The sequence below is a fragment of the Rhagoletis zephyria genome, unplaced genomic scaffold (genome assembly GCF_001687245.7).
Source record: "Rhagoletis zephyria isolate East Lansing unplaced genomic scaffold, Rhagoletis_zephyria_1.1 Rzeph_scaffold_01900, whole genome shotgun sequence".
In the NCBI taxonomy this organism is placed as follows: domain Eukaryota; kingdom Metazoa; phylum Arthropoda; class Insecta; order Diptera; family Tephritidae; genus Rhagoletis; species Rhagoletis zephyria.
Genome location: NW_016158984.1, coordinates 85546 through 99153, shown reverse-complemented (window position 1 = coordinate 99153; position 13608 = coordinate 85546). Strand labels below are relative to the sequence as shown.

Sequence of the window (13608 nt, the reverse complement as noted above, 5' to 3'; positions counted from 1 at the left end):
TGTACATAAATATGACTATGTATACAAAAATCAGTACCTTTTTCAACTTTTTGGAATATTATACATAGATAATAGAATTGGGGATTGAAAACAAACAAATTTAAGAAAAAAATTAAACCTTTTCATTTGACAGTCTCTTAAACTGACACCGATTCCGTTAATTCGATTGATTTTTTTACCTTTTATCCAAAATTACTAAACCCTTTAAAATTTTATTTGACATTTCCCGTATGGCAACGCTGCACGTACCTAATCTTATTGCTTTGCTCTGGTGTTAGTCCCACCATGGGGCTTAAATGTGGTTGTCGTTGTTGTTTGCACGAGCTCTCATAATTATTTAATCGCTTCTACTATCAGACGCTATCAAAAAGAGGCAAACGAATTTCTTGGGGAATGTGCAAGTTTTTCTGTAGTTGAACAAATGCATTGACATTGTGTTATTTGACTTTGAATAAAATTTGCAGTGAGATTTTGTTTTATTGTGATATTTTTGATACAAAGTGATAGTAAGTATGAATTAATAAGATTTGTGAAAAAATTTTAATGCTAAGACATTTTAATAGGTTCTCAACACTTGTTAAATATTTGTTTAAATGTGTTTTTTTGCCGACAAATTGGTATTTGACGTTTCGCCATTGTTTGTTTACGCGTAAATCGGGTTGGGTAAATGTATGCGAAAAAAGTGCAAACAAAAACCGCGTTGATAAAGCTGTAAAAGAAAACTGCAGCCATATACCATTTATTGCTCAATTAAATATTCTTTTGATTTCATATGTATGTATGTAGAAGAGAAATGTGCATTGCTAAAAATTAACTGAATGTGCGAATATTAGAATGTGTGATGTACATTACTTATCACTCTTGTGGACGTTTACTTATTGCATAAAATGGACAATACTACTACGTACATTATCTACGCTGAAGTGTCGCAGTTGATAACATAAGATTTCAAAAAATTTACAATTCGCTACTAAATGCTTCAAAAAGAAAAATTGTCGGTGATATTAAATCAAATTTTTATCTAAACATTACTGCATTTCAGTCCGAAATAGGTACCTGTGACAACATATTCGGCCTTGTCGTGAGAATTGCCCGAAAACAAATTTTAAATAACTTAACCTCAAAATGCGATTTTGGCCTAATTTCGAGTTTACTTATTTCGAAATGGCTGTTTCTCTAAGCTATATTACCGCTTTAACCCATGGCTCGAACGAGTGGCCTTAATCGACACCTGTAGATATCAGACCCACGTCCCAGACTAGATGAAAAATTTCTCCGAATATTTTACACAGGCACTGGAGCCGAAGGTGTATTCATCCTCAAATAAACCTAATAGGGTTGGAATATGACATTTACATTAAGATTTTTTTGATTACAGTTATTCGGCTGGTGTCCACATGTACATACATAACCGGAAACATTGCGCCAATTCCAATGTGAATAAATCTTTTCCATAATTAAACTTGCAAAACAAAAACAAATTAAAAAAAAAAAAATATATCTGTTTGCTTTACAATTTTTGGGAATATTTGTTCACGTAAAATTCGCGATAGGGCCGATTACGAGACCCTCAAGCCGGCGGCGATTTTTTAGAACTTCTCTATATTAACGCCGGCATATTTAGAATATTTTATAAAATACATATATATTAGATTAATCTCATTTTAAGCAAAGCATTTCTTAGATATGACCCAATTAATGTTATAAAACTATTTAATACATTGTCCCATAATGTAATTCGACATTCATTCAAATCCACTTGCTGTTATCATTTCATTTCAGTTAAATTGTAGTATTTCCGTGAGTCCAGCCAAGCCACCTATTGGGATGCATACTATCGCCACAAGTGCATAACCAATTTACCAAGAGTATTAAAATAAAAAATCACTTTTGGTCATGTCTATCGTAGCGCCTCCATACATCAGTACATACATACATATGTACATAAATGGCTGTCCGATCCTAATAAAATTTCAACATAGCCGCAATGTCACAACCACCATAGAAGTCCACAACTGTTGCTTGTTTACCTGCCGCAGAATTTGATGGCCTGCCACTCGGTCAGACACCCGACATAAATTAAGTCAAGTTAAGTTTACTTACCACATAGCAAAATGTCTCACAATTGTGCGCCGATTTTCAGGTTCTCGAAATCGAAGGGCACGAAATTTTATTAACAGTTTAAAACTTTGTTCTGATTAAATTAAACCTGCATGAAAATCGCTGCAATTTTTTTGTATTTAAATGCACACAAAGTCATGAAAATCGGGAAAGAACTAGCGTTGCAGGCGATTAGACGCTCGAATACACACATACAAAGCAGCGCGTCCTCTGAAAATCCAAACAATTTGCACGTCTCAATAAATTCTATTTCAGCACCTTACTAGTTTCTTTCAACATCAAACGATCGCGCAAAATGCATATTTTTTAAGAATGTTTGCACTTTGGATTTTCCATTTATGTTCAATAGCACTTTTTAACAAAAGAAAAAATTTTACGAAATTACAATTAGACGAAGTAGCGCACAAAGAAAAAAACGAAATGTCAACAAACGACGTCCAATGCAAAAATGCGCGAACTTGGCTGCAGTTTTTGTGGATTTTACAATGGATTTTGTTTTTGACATTTCTTTTTGTATTTTCGTTTGGTATTTGAAAGAGAACTGCACTGCGCGTTTTTACTCTTAAAGAGTTGGTAGACATCAGAGAGAAATGCCAGCTCTCTGCAAAATGGTTCAATAGCTTTCTCATTCATTTTATACCGTTTTGTCTTCGTTTTGCAATTTTTAACGAGGTGGGGTAAATTTTAAGATACGCCCCATCCGATTGTTGAGAAAACTTGTATGTACCTATAGAAAATGGACGTAAATAACACAACCACATGCAAATAAAATTGTTTTTCTCGATTTAGAAAATGTCGGTAAATGGACTTCTTAAACTGCGATCATCAAACGTCGTGAAATCGTTTTTTAGAACGTACAAAGCTTCTGGCATTCCGGAATTAACACAGGTTTGTAAAAATTATTTTGCTGTAATACTTGCATTTAACGGTTTAAGTGGATTAGCTATAAAATTCTTATTTCAAGATTTTTTAAAACCGAAAATTTTACATTCAAGATTGCTTTTGTCCGGTTTAAAGAACGCTTGATGGTATTTCAACATCGTATTTCAAAAGCGATATATTCTTACCATAAAATTAATGCATTCTCAAGTTAAAACCGCATAAACGACCTAGTATCCGGACACTCACATACATAACGGGTACTTAAATTTGACTTCGAAAAATTCTCTTGCACTGAGGGGAAAAAATTTTGAATTAAAAAAACGCGCTAAATCTAAAAAAAAATATCCATATGAGAGAGCATCAACCCAACCAGTAATAAATTTGGGTGTACACATTTTTATATGTGTCGTTGTGCACTTCACAGATGCTTTTTCGTAATTAAAAATTACTTCTTTCTTAAAAATAACTTGTTCATTATTCTTCATTTAAATTACCAAGCTTGAAAACTTAGTTAAAATTTGTTTACTTCACTAGTTCTGTACATTATTAAACGCCTGGAACTTTTGATTTTCGACATTTGAAAAAAAAATGCATCTAACCGTTTGCTCCTTATAAAGAAAAAACCCCCAAAATTTAATTTCACAAACTTAAAAAACATTCCAAATGTTAGTCAGAGTTATAAGAGATCAGAGTGTCATATTTCATCAAAACCGTGAGCCATTTATGAGTGAAGAGCAGTCTCGCATAGTGCATTTTTTTATTTTCATCGAATTTCAAATCACCCTATGACGATGAAAAAATTCTTAATTAAAAAAATAAAACATCATACATCTACTGGTTAGGGTATCTAATTTGACCGCTCATTTTAGAAAGTCCTTTTCAAAAGTATTCTCAAACCAAATTTTTCTTAAATCTCTTTCGTCTGACATTGTGATACACATGTATTTCAATAAATTGATGAACTCGAATTTGATTGTTTGAACAAATGGCAACCCTCCTAAATAGACGACAGGAATAAATCACTTTCAAACCCGTCAAACTGAATAATTTGAATGTAATTTTTTAAACACGTGGCAACTCGCTACATTCGAAATGTCTAAACTAAAGATTTCTTACTAGCTAATAAGAATGTGTAGCTGTGGTTGTGGAGTATTATTGCTGATGTAGCTAGCGAAATAGCTTGTGGTTGTGGTACTACATTCTGGTTAGTTTACTCAACCAAAAATACAAGATCACGCGAGAAGAGTAGCCCGTTATAATCGCCTTTAGAAAAAAAGTAGAGCGATTTTGACATTAGCCGTTTGTTTACATTTGTTCGTTGTTTACAATTTGGTTGTAGCTTTTTTATTAAATTTTCTTAATTTTCGCTTGTGACAACGTGTGTACACATAGGGAATAGAATAATTTAACACAAGGACATGATTTATAGAAGAATTTGCATAATAAAAACGATTATTCATGCGTTCAACAATTACACGGTTTTCTTTGTTCTTACAACAAAGATGGCGTGGAGATTCCAACAGCTAACTTTTATAACTTTTTTTTTTGTTTTCCTTCTCGCGTGATCTTGTGTCTTTCGTTTATGGGTACCCTCTTCAAAATATTTATAAACTATTAATTTCTGAAACCCCTTTCGTTTGGCACCCATATGTTATTGGTGATACATATGCATTTCTCTTACCTAATACGATTTGTTAAACAGGTGGCAACCCTCCTATAGTTCAGCTATGAAACAAAGCTTTTCAAAACCATTTCGATTAATACCCAGTTTGTTATAATTGATTTAATTTTTTAAATAATTTGAATATAATTTTTTAAAAGGTGGCAACTCTTTTCAAAAAAGTAAAAACTTATTGCACATATACAGTCCAAGGCTTTTAGTTTGACGCCTCATTTTTGAAAATCGAACGAACTAATAAACTAAATAATTTGAATTTAATTTTTCAACAGGTGGCAACTCTTTTCAAAAAAGTAAAAACTTATTGCACATATACAGTCCAAGGCTTTTAGTTTGACGCCTCATTTTTGAAAATCGAACGAACTAATAAACTAAATAATTTGAATTTAATTTTTCAACAGGTGGCAACTCTTTTCAAAAAAGTAAAAACTTATTGCACATATACAGTCCAAGGCTTTTAGTTTGACGCCTCATTTTTGAAAATCGAACGAACTAATAAACTAAATAATTTGAATTTAATTTTTCAACAGGTGGCAACTCTTTTCGAAAAACTAAAACCGATTTGCGGTACAGATCTTTTATCCTGGACAAAAAATCCCGCGTATTACATATACAGGCCAATTCTGAACAGAAAATCCCTGGGAGTTTTCTCTCTTTTCCCTTTCCTCCTATTACGAAAAAAAATTCCCTGAGGATTTTTCATATTAAATGGCGGAGTTGAGCTCTCAAAAGAGTGTCAAACAGCTTTTCCCAAGTTTTCGGGGAAAATGCTACTCCCTGGGGGTTAATTATTGGAAGATTTCTCTCTCGGGAGAAACAAATGCCGGAGAACAAACTCCCCGGGAGTATTAAGAATTGTCCTGATATAGATTATTTCAAAATTTTAATTTTGTGGGAAAACGCAATCAAACTTTGATCAACTCATTCAGTTGGTATACCAAAAGATAGATGGAAAGACACACATCTACGCCACTTTTGGGAAGTTTAGTCATCTGCTAGGCTGAACATACATATGTATTCTCCTTATCAAGCTTGTTAATTATATGATGAAATCGCCAAAAACGTAAATTTTGAATTACATATGCGATATGCCCACATGCATCTGAACAGCTCCGCCTTATAAGCATACATNCTTTGATCAACTCATTCAGTTGGTATACCAAAAGATAGATGGAAAGACACACATCTACGCCACTTTTGGGAAGTTTAGTCATCTGCTAGGCTGAACATACATATTCTCCTTATCAAGCTTGTTAATTATATGATGAAATCGCCAAAAACGTAAATTTTGAATTACATATGCGATATGCCCACATGCATCTGAACAGCTCCGCCTTATAAGCATACATATTCTTTTGTTGTTGCCTTGTTATTTTAACACATGCTGCTTTGCGGACACCCCTTCTTTTGGGGTGAAAGTATTCTTCACCATACCGAAGTCAAACTAATTCAGACAAAAGCAACGTCTCACTCGCGTAATAATGCAAGGAAAGCTCATTAAGGGTGGCTTATTGCCCCTTGTTAAGACTTTGTCTGTATTCACATTAGGGATGTTAATCCCGGGATTTTCAGGATTCGTAATATGCACTGATGGAAATAATAGAAACTCCATTTCTTGACCAATATAAATAAATGTCTAGCTCACTATACATATACCACCGTGCGATAGAAAATTTTATACAAAAAAAACCAATATATTCGCGAAACCATAGGCCAAATATAGTAAAATTGCGTTTTTAGTTTTTCACTCGGACGTCAGTAATCTAAAAATGATTTAAAAAATTCAGTGAAATGTGCTTAGAGAAGAAGTATGGGTATCAAATTAAAGAGGAAATTCTGTGGAATCTAATCAGATTAAATTTTTTGGTGCATAAGGACTGGTTAGTATTGAAAATGCCCTTTTAAAATTTTATCCTTGAAATTGCGCAATATTTGTTTTTGAAAAAATTATATGTTAAGAGCTTATACAAACTAGATAACATTCTCGAATTTCGTCCTAACTTTATCAGTTTAAAAAATTACCTGTTCTTCCTTGGGAATCCAAAAAAATTTGAATTTTACCCATATTTTTATTCCACATTGTATTGAATTTTTTAGATAATTTTTGGAATTAATCATATCTTTGAAATTTTAAGGTCCTTGAAAATAAATTCTGACGTCAGAAAAACAAATAAAAACGCCACTTTAAATAAAAATGTAGGTTTCAAACCCATCTATTATTATTCATTTTATGGAGGGCGAGGTAGAAGCAATTTTTTGGATTCAAGTTGTTGAAATGTAATGAATATCTAAATCCCGGGATTCGTCCCAGGATTGCGATAACAACATCCCGAAAATCCCCGGGATCGTAAAAAGCGCAAAAAAATTAACATCCCTAATTCACATATTTATTTACAGTCGTGGCTATTCCTATTATCCTTTTTAAATTCTCCAACTTCAGGTGCGCCACAATGTGAAGCGCGGTAATTATGCCAATTTAGAAGGCAAGGATGTGGCTTTCTTCGAGTCAATTGTTGGCAAGAATCATATGGTTCAAGAAGACTTGCAGGGTTACAATGTCGATTTTTTGCGAAGTGTACGGGGTGAGTTGTTCGGCGCTGAGGGGGTTGAAGCTCTCAATGCCAGACTTAGTAAAAAAATGTCCACTTAAATATAAATACATACATACATATGTAGGTGATAGTCAACTTGTGCTGCGACCCAGCTCCACTCAGGAGGTATCCGCCATACTGAAGTACTGCAATGAACGTAAATTGGCGGTTTGTCCGCAGGGTGGTAACACCGGCTTGGTAGGTGGTTCTGTGCCGGTTTGTGATGAAATTGTGATTTCTTTGGCGCGACTCGACAAGATTCTACACATCGATGAGATCACTGGTATAGCGGCGTGTGAAGCCGGTTGCATACTGGAGAATTTGGATTTGAAAGCGAGAGAATTGGGATTAGTAGTGCCGCTCGATTTGGGCGCCAAGTCAAGCTGTCACATTGGCGGTAATGTATCTACCAATGCTGGAGGGTTGCGTGTATTGCGTTATGGTAATCTGCATGGCATCGTATTGGGAGTGGAAGCGGTGAGTATTTTAAATATTGATTACAGAAGTTTGTGAAATTCGTAATGAGTTCAATTTCAGGTTCTAGCTAGTGGCGAGATACTCGATCTCATGTCTGACTTTAAAAAGGACAATACAGGCTACCATTTGAAGCATCTATTCATTGGTTCTGAAGGCACACTGGGCGTAGTGACCAAAGTCTCTATGTTGTGCGCGCCGCAACCACAAGCACAGCATGTAGCGTTTTTGGGTAAGCGATTATGTATTTGGAGGGTTAGATAATAAAATGACAGAGCTTGCTGGGGTGAACAACAGAAGGTTAGTCTTACATATTTGTATGTTTGTACATATATAGATTATCGGTGCGTAAAAAAATTGAGAGTTAACTTCACTCTGTGTCGTGGGGCGAGTCTCCACATTTTGACACTCATTGGGTTTGTCGGAGTCCAGTCTGGATAGGTAGATAGGCTACAGTATTCAGAAAGCCAGTGGGTAAGAGTAACGGCGGTTCTCACGTGACAGCTGAAGCTCCGNAATAGGAAGAACCTTCAAATGGATTGGGACTTACTTTAGGCAGGTTATTTGCAATAGGTTCCCTAGAGTGTGAACTGGTAGCGGATCTAACTCCATGACCAAACACTTATATCAAAGGGATAAATACTGATTCCGAACTTATGAGTACAACCAAAGGCCGGTGTGAAAGTGGTGTGGCAGTGAGGGATTCAGCATGAATCCGCAAAAATTTGTTCTTGTTATTGTTGTAGCGGCAATACTAAGCTCCGCCTACGTCGGTTGGGTTGTCCATAAATCGTTGTCGAAAAACTTGCAGTGAAGAGGTGGTTGGTGTCGTGGGGCGAGTCTCCACATTTTGACACTCATTGGGTTTGTCGGAGTCCAGTCTGGATAGGTAGATAGGCTACAGTATTCAGACAGCCAGTGGGTAAGAGTAACGGCGGTTCTCACGTGACAGCTGAAGCTCCGTTGTCTGCAATAGGTAGAGATTGGGTTCCTATCACGGCATTCATGGGGCGAGAGACGCAGAAGGTGGATACGGACTTTCTATGATTGCCGTCGATAGCTTATCTGTACGTCGTCGGATCCAACGGTTGTTCTGTATAGCTATGGACCGCGTCATTGTTCGGGGTGTTCGCCAATAGAATTGGTGTGCCATCCACGTGATTATCTAGTTGAAGCCTGATTTCGTCTGAGAGAGAGTTAGGATACGTGGAGTGAAGGAGCGAGAAAGTTCGGAGAGGTGACCATTTACATTTAAGCAGAGGTCATTAATTCCTAATGTCAAACAGTCATCCAATTAATATTTTCATAAAAAATAATAATGTCAAACAGTCATCCAATTAATATTTTCATAAAAAATAATAAACATTTTTTAAACAAAGGGAAGTAGTAGTAAGTATGTAAATACACTTTTCTACTTCTTTAATTTTCAGGTGTGCCCTCCTTCGACGATGTTCTCAAAACTTTCCGCCACTCCAGGCAATTTTTGGGTGAAATCCTTTCGTCCTGCGAAATGATCGACGCCGCTTCCTTAGATGCCAGTGTAAACCACTTCAAACTCAAGTAAAATAAAACTACTGCCAAAGATCATTAAAAAAAAAAACTTATTTTTTTCTCTTACCCATCCAGTTCACCAATCGAAGGCTATCCATTTTACATGCTAATTGAGACTTCCGGCAGCAATGCTGAACATGATATGGAAAAATTTAATCGCTTTCTTGAAAATGGCATGGAGAAAGGACACATTATTGATGGCACTATAACAGCGGAGGTGGGTAAAATGCAAGAGATCTGGAAGTTACGTGAATTGGTGCCGGTTGCGCTGGTAGAGGATGGCTTCTGTTTCAAATATGACATCTCTTTGCCATTGCGTGAGTTTTATCATATTGTTGATGTGATGAAAGAACGTGTAGGTGGTTTGGCAACACGCGTTTGCGGTTATGGACATTTGGGTGAGACTTTAGAAGTTTGAAGTTTTGGACTTAATACCGAACAGTGCTTCTATTTACAGGCGATTCCAATTTGCATCTGAATATCTGTTGTCCAGAGTTTACACAAGAAATCTATAAATGCATTGAACCCTTCGTCTACGAGTATACAGCGCAGGTTAAGGGTAGTATTAGCGCTGAGCATGGCATTGGTTTTCTAAAAAAGAACTATCTGAAATACAGTAAAAGCCCAGCTGCCATTGCCAAGATGCGTGAGATGAAACAACTTTTGGATCCCAATGGCATCTTGAACCCGTATAAGGTGCTAAATTAAAAAGTAATCGAGGACTAAGATTTATATGTAGATATGAATATACATACAAAAAAATATATGGGGCAAAATTCGCCAAGTGGACCAGGAAAAAAAATGTGTGTATTGAGATAAGAAATTTAGGAAAAACTTGTAGTCCCTTTGCCACGCCCAATACAAGTTATATATCGTTGGAAAGCTTATAAAATAAGCTATCGAAATAAGCTGTTTGTGAAAAAAAAAACCAAAAATGGAAAAGCATATTTTTTTTGTAAAAAAAAAACATTTTAGCAAAAAATTATAGTTTTCACCAAAAAGCACGGAAAAAGTTCTAATAGGTCAGCAATTTTTGATTCTCTGTCATAAGTGTGACATGAGATAAGAATTTTAAGATAACTTGTGACTACGAAAAAGGGCTCAAATTTGCATGTAAAAACTCATTTAACTCGACAAAAAACCGCGGTAGAAAAAAAAAAATTTACACAATGGTTACCAGTAGCCAAAGCAACAACGTGGTGGAGTTTGAACAAAATCCTGCCATACATTTTTTTCCTGGCACACATGGCGAATTTTGCCCCACATATGAAGTCACATGGATGTACATACATATGTACATATGTATAGTATTGAAAAATATTCTTTGGTTAGCAATAGATTTTAAGTACTGTTGTAAATATACAATATAACCCGTGAAATTTGTATCTGAATATACATGTTAACATAAGAGTGATATGTCGACCGGCAGTAGTCGTAACTGGTGTATGGAAGTCAATAAACAAGCCTATATAAAGATCGAAAACGTTTTCGAAGCTAGATAGATTAGACATTTAAGTAGTGGCTTTCGATAGTACCGCCGTTGTGGAGGTTATTGCTCTAACGTGGTCTGCTACAAAATTACTTCGACTTTGGGATATACGTGAACATGAGAGACTACTCACAGGAAAGAAGCATTTCTCTCTTGTGGTAGTCAACTTCTTAATCAGACTACGTACATACATATGTACATACTATGTATTAGTGTTGGGCAGTATCGATACCAAAAGTACTCAGAACTCGATTCTCCAAAGATGGACCATCTGCCCATAGTTATCTCGATTGATAAACCTGGCGACTTTGCTTCCGCGGAACACAGATCCTACATCGACTTTTCTAGAGCTGATTGGAACGGCTTCGTGAAAGTAGCTGAAAACATCTTCTCTGCCCTTCCCACACCAACCGACGTTCACGTAGGTGAGCGTGAGTTCCACAGGGTTGTCACTGCTGCTGCAGCTCCCTTCGTTCAAGCCGGATGCATTTTGGACCCGCGTCCGAAATTTCAAGCTGCAGCGGCTTTTCTAGCCGATGAGCGTGACAACCTTCGTCCGGCCTATCCCGGAAATCCCCGTATAAGGGATCTCAACACGGAGATTCGGCAACTTGTGAACATAGGTAAGCTGAAGAAGTGGAAAGAGCATTTGGAGACTTGCAACTGCGCCTCTGGTGTGAGAAAGCTTTGGTCAATCATGAGGTCGCTGTTCAACCCGACGAAGCGTGACGACAAAAGACGAAATCTCTTTCGGCGACCACGCCTCGTCGGATCCGGAGCGATGCGCGAACTATTTTAGCCGATAATTCACATTGCACCCTCCGGCGAACAAAGCCAAGCGTCGAGTGACGAGAAGGCTGCACAAACTGCCAACACACAGTGCGCCTCTGGTTTTCACCGGCGGTGAAGTTTAGGTAGCCGTCGGGAAAGCGAAAGCCTCCAAATCCATAGGTCCCGACGGAATCTCCATGTTGATGCTGAAAAAATTGGGTCCTGCGGGAGTAGATTCTTTAACCAAGGTATTCAATCTGTCCATGCAAACTGTCATCATCGTCGGGGAAACCAGCCAACAAGGGAGAGTCTTATCGCCCGATAACCCTCCTTTCCCCGGTAGCGAAGACATTGAAACACTACACAAATCACCTGACCCCAGCGAGGCGTCAGCATGGCTTCCGTAAAGTGCACAGCACAACAACAGCACTTAACGCCATAAACACCCAGATAACTCGTGGTCTTAACCGAAAGCGCTCCTGTGAGAAAACAGTCCTAGTAGAGCTGGATCTGTCAAAAGCGTTTGACGCCGTCAGCCACTCCAGTCAGCAAACTGAGGAATATTAAACAGGGTGTCCCACAGGGTAGTGCCCTTTCCCCGTTGCTCTTTAATTTTTACATATCGAAGCTTCGTCAACCAACAGGGGGAGTCTCGATCGTCTCTTATGCTGACGACTGCTCGATAATGGCGTCTGGGTATGGAATTGATGACTTGTGGTCGAAAGTAAGTGGTTACCTCTCCGAGATTTCTCGCTTCTTCACTGCAAGGAGCTTAACCACTCCCCTACGAAATCCACGGCAACCCTTTTTACCACCTGTACGAAGGAGGTCAGACCGCGGCTAGGTATTTACGTCAACGACGTACCACTTCCGACGGTGAATAATCCAAAAATCCTCGAAGTTACCTTCGACAGGGTGCTCTCCTTCTCGGCGTATACAACCGCAATTGTCAATCGAGTACAGAGCCGCAACAAGGTCATCAAGTCGCTAGCCGGTAGCAACTGGGGTAAAGACAACAAAAACTTGTTGGCAACATACAAGGCAATTGACCGACCGGTTCTAAACTATGCAGCGCCCCCCTGTATTCTCCGAGGACTAATAGGACGCAGCTGCAGACATGCCAGAATACGGCACTACGGACTCCGACAGGATGCCTCCGTGGTCATTCGAGAACAGACAACTGCTTGCAGAAGAGCCCTCGCCAAGGCAGCACCTCCACTAACTGACGGACGAAGTCCAGAGGTTCATCAAACAACCTTTGGACCCAACTGCATACAGACAGCCCCTGAACGGCATTCACAGGGAGTCGGTCTCGAGTTATATAGACTCTCGACCTGTGAATGCCGTTCTGGGCACACAACCACCTGACGTGGGCGGGACAGAACTTTGTCTGCCTCGGGAGACACACACCACAATAGCCCAACTTTGTTCTGGCTATTGCAGCAGGCTAAACTCATACCTGAGCAGAATAAACGAGGATGTGCCCAACCTGTGTCCGGCAAGCGGAGAATCGCCACGTTACTCACGGCACCTGTTCGCATGCCCCCAAAACCCCACCCAGCTAACGCTCCTGTCCCTTTGGACAGATCCCGTTGAAGTCGCGCACTTCCTGGGCCTCCCCTCAGCTGAAGAAGACGACATCGTCGATGGATGAGCCGACTCGAGCGGGATTTACATAGTTCCCGCTACAACAACGTTGACGGACAAGCCGACCCGAGCGGGGCTTAGTAGCCGTTACAACAACAACAACATAATATTATATATAATCGTGCATTAATATCTTAATATGGCTTTGACCCAAAATCTAGAACAAAAGCTTTTTAAAGGGTGTAACCCCGATCAACAATTTTAACTGTGAAAGAACCAGTAACGAGTATAGAATTAATTCCGCTTAAAAATTGTTAACCTTATCGTGAAACCCAGTTCGTCAACAAGAAGGATGACTGAATATTTAACATCGCTGGTTATTAAATGTAATGGCAAAATGTCAAACAACATAAATTTGCTAAAATTACCCAGTTAAATTTGGTCCTTTACATGTTTTCAAAAGT

The 13608-nt window shown here is 38.2% G+C and overlaps 1 protein-coding gene across 2 annotated transcripts; it reads left to right on the top strand.

The window, feature by feature from the left end:
- Positions 1-280: 280 nt before the first annotated feature.
- Positions 281-10609, top strand: D2hgdh (D-2-hydroxyglutaric acid dehydrogenase). 2 transcript variants are annotated; one of them, XM_017619564.1, is made up of 8 exons: positions 281-506; positions 2911-3009; positions 7122-7263; positions 7358-7749; positions 7810-7978; positions 9177-9306; positions 9373-9695; positions 9755-10609. In XM_017619564.1, exons 2-8 carry the CDS (start codon positions 2914-2916, stop codon positions 10003-10005), a joined length of 1503 nt encoding a protein of 500 aa, XP_017475053.1. In that variant the 5' UTR covers positions 281-506; positions 2911-2913; the 3' UTR covers positions 10006-10609. The 2 variants fall into 2 exon arrangements, with proteins under 2 accessions (XP_017475053.1, XP_017475052.1); XM_017619563.1 differs by lacking the exon at positions 281-506 and adding an exon at positions 538-774.
- The last annotated feature ends 2999 nt before the right edge of the window (positions 10610-13608 follow it).

What these genes read in the sequence shown, in the direction of transcription:
- D2hgdh (XM_017619563.1), top strand. Translation starts at nt 544, where the DNA reads ATGCTAAGACATTTTAATAGGTTCTCAACACTTGTTAAATATTTGTTT. An exon ending in GCATTCCGGAATTAACACAG is followed by an intron (nt 3,010 to 7,121) that starts GTTTGTAAAAAT and finishes CTCCAACTTCAG; the next exon opens with GTGCGCCACAATGTGAAGCG. An exon ending in TTGCGGTTATGGACATTTGG is followed by an intron (nt 9,696 to 9,754) that starts GTGAGACTTTAG and finishes TTCTATTTACAG; the next exon opens with GCGATTCCAATTTGCATCTG.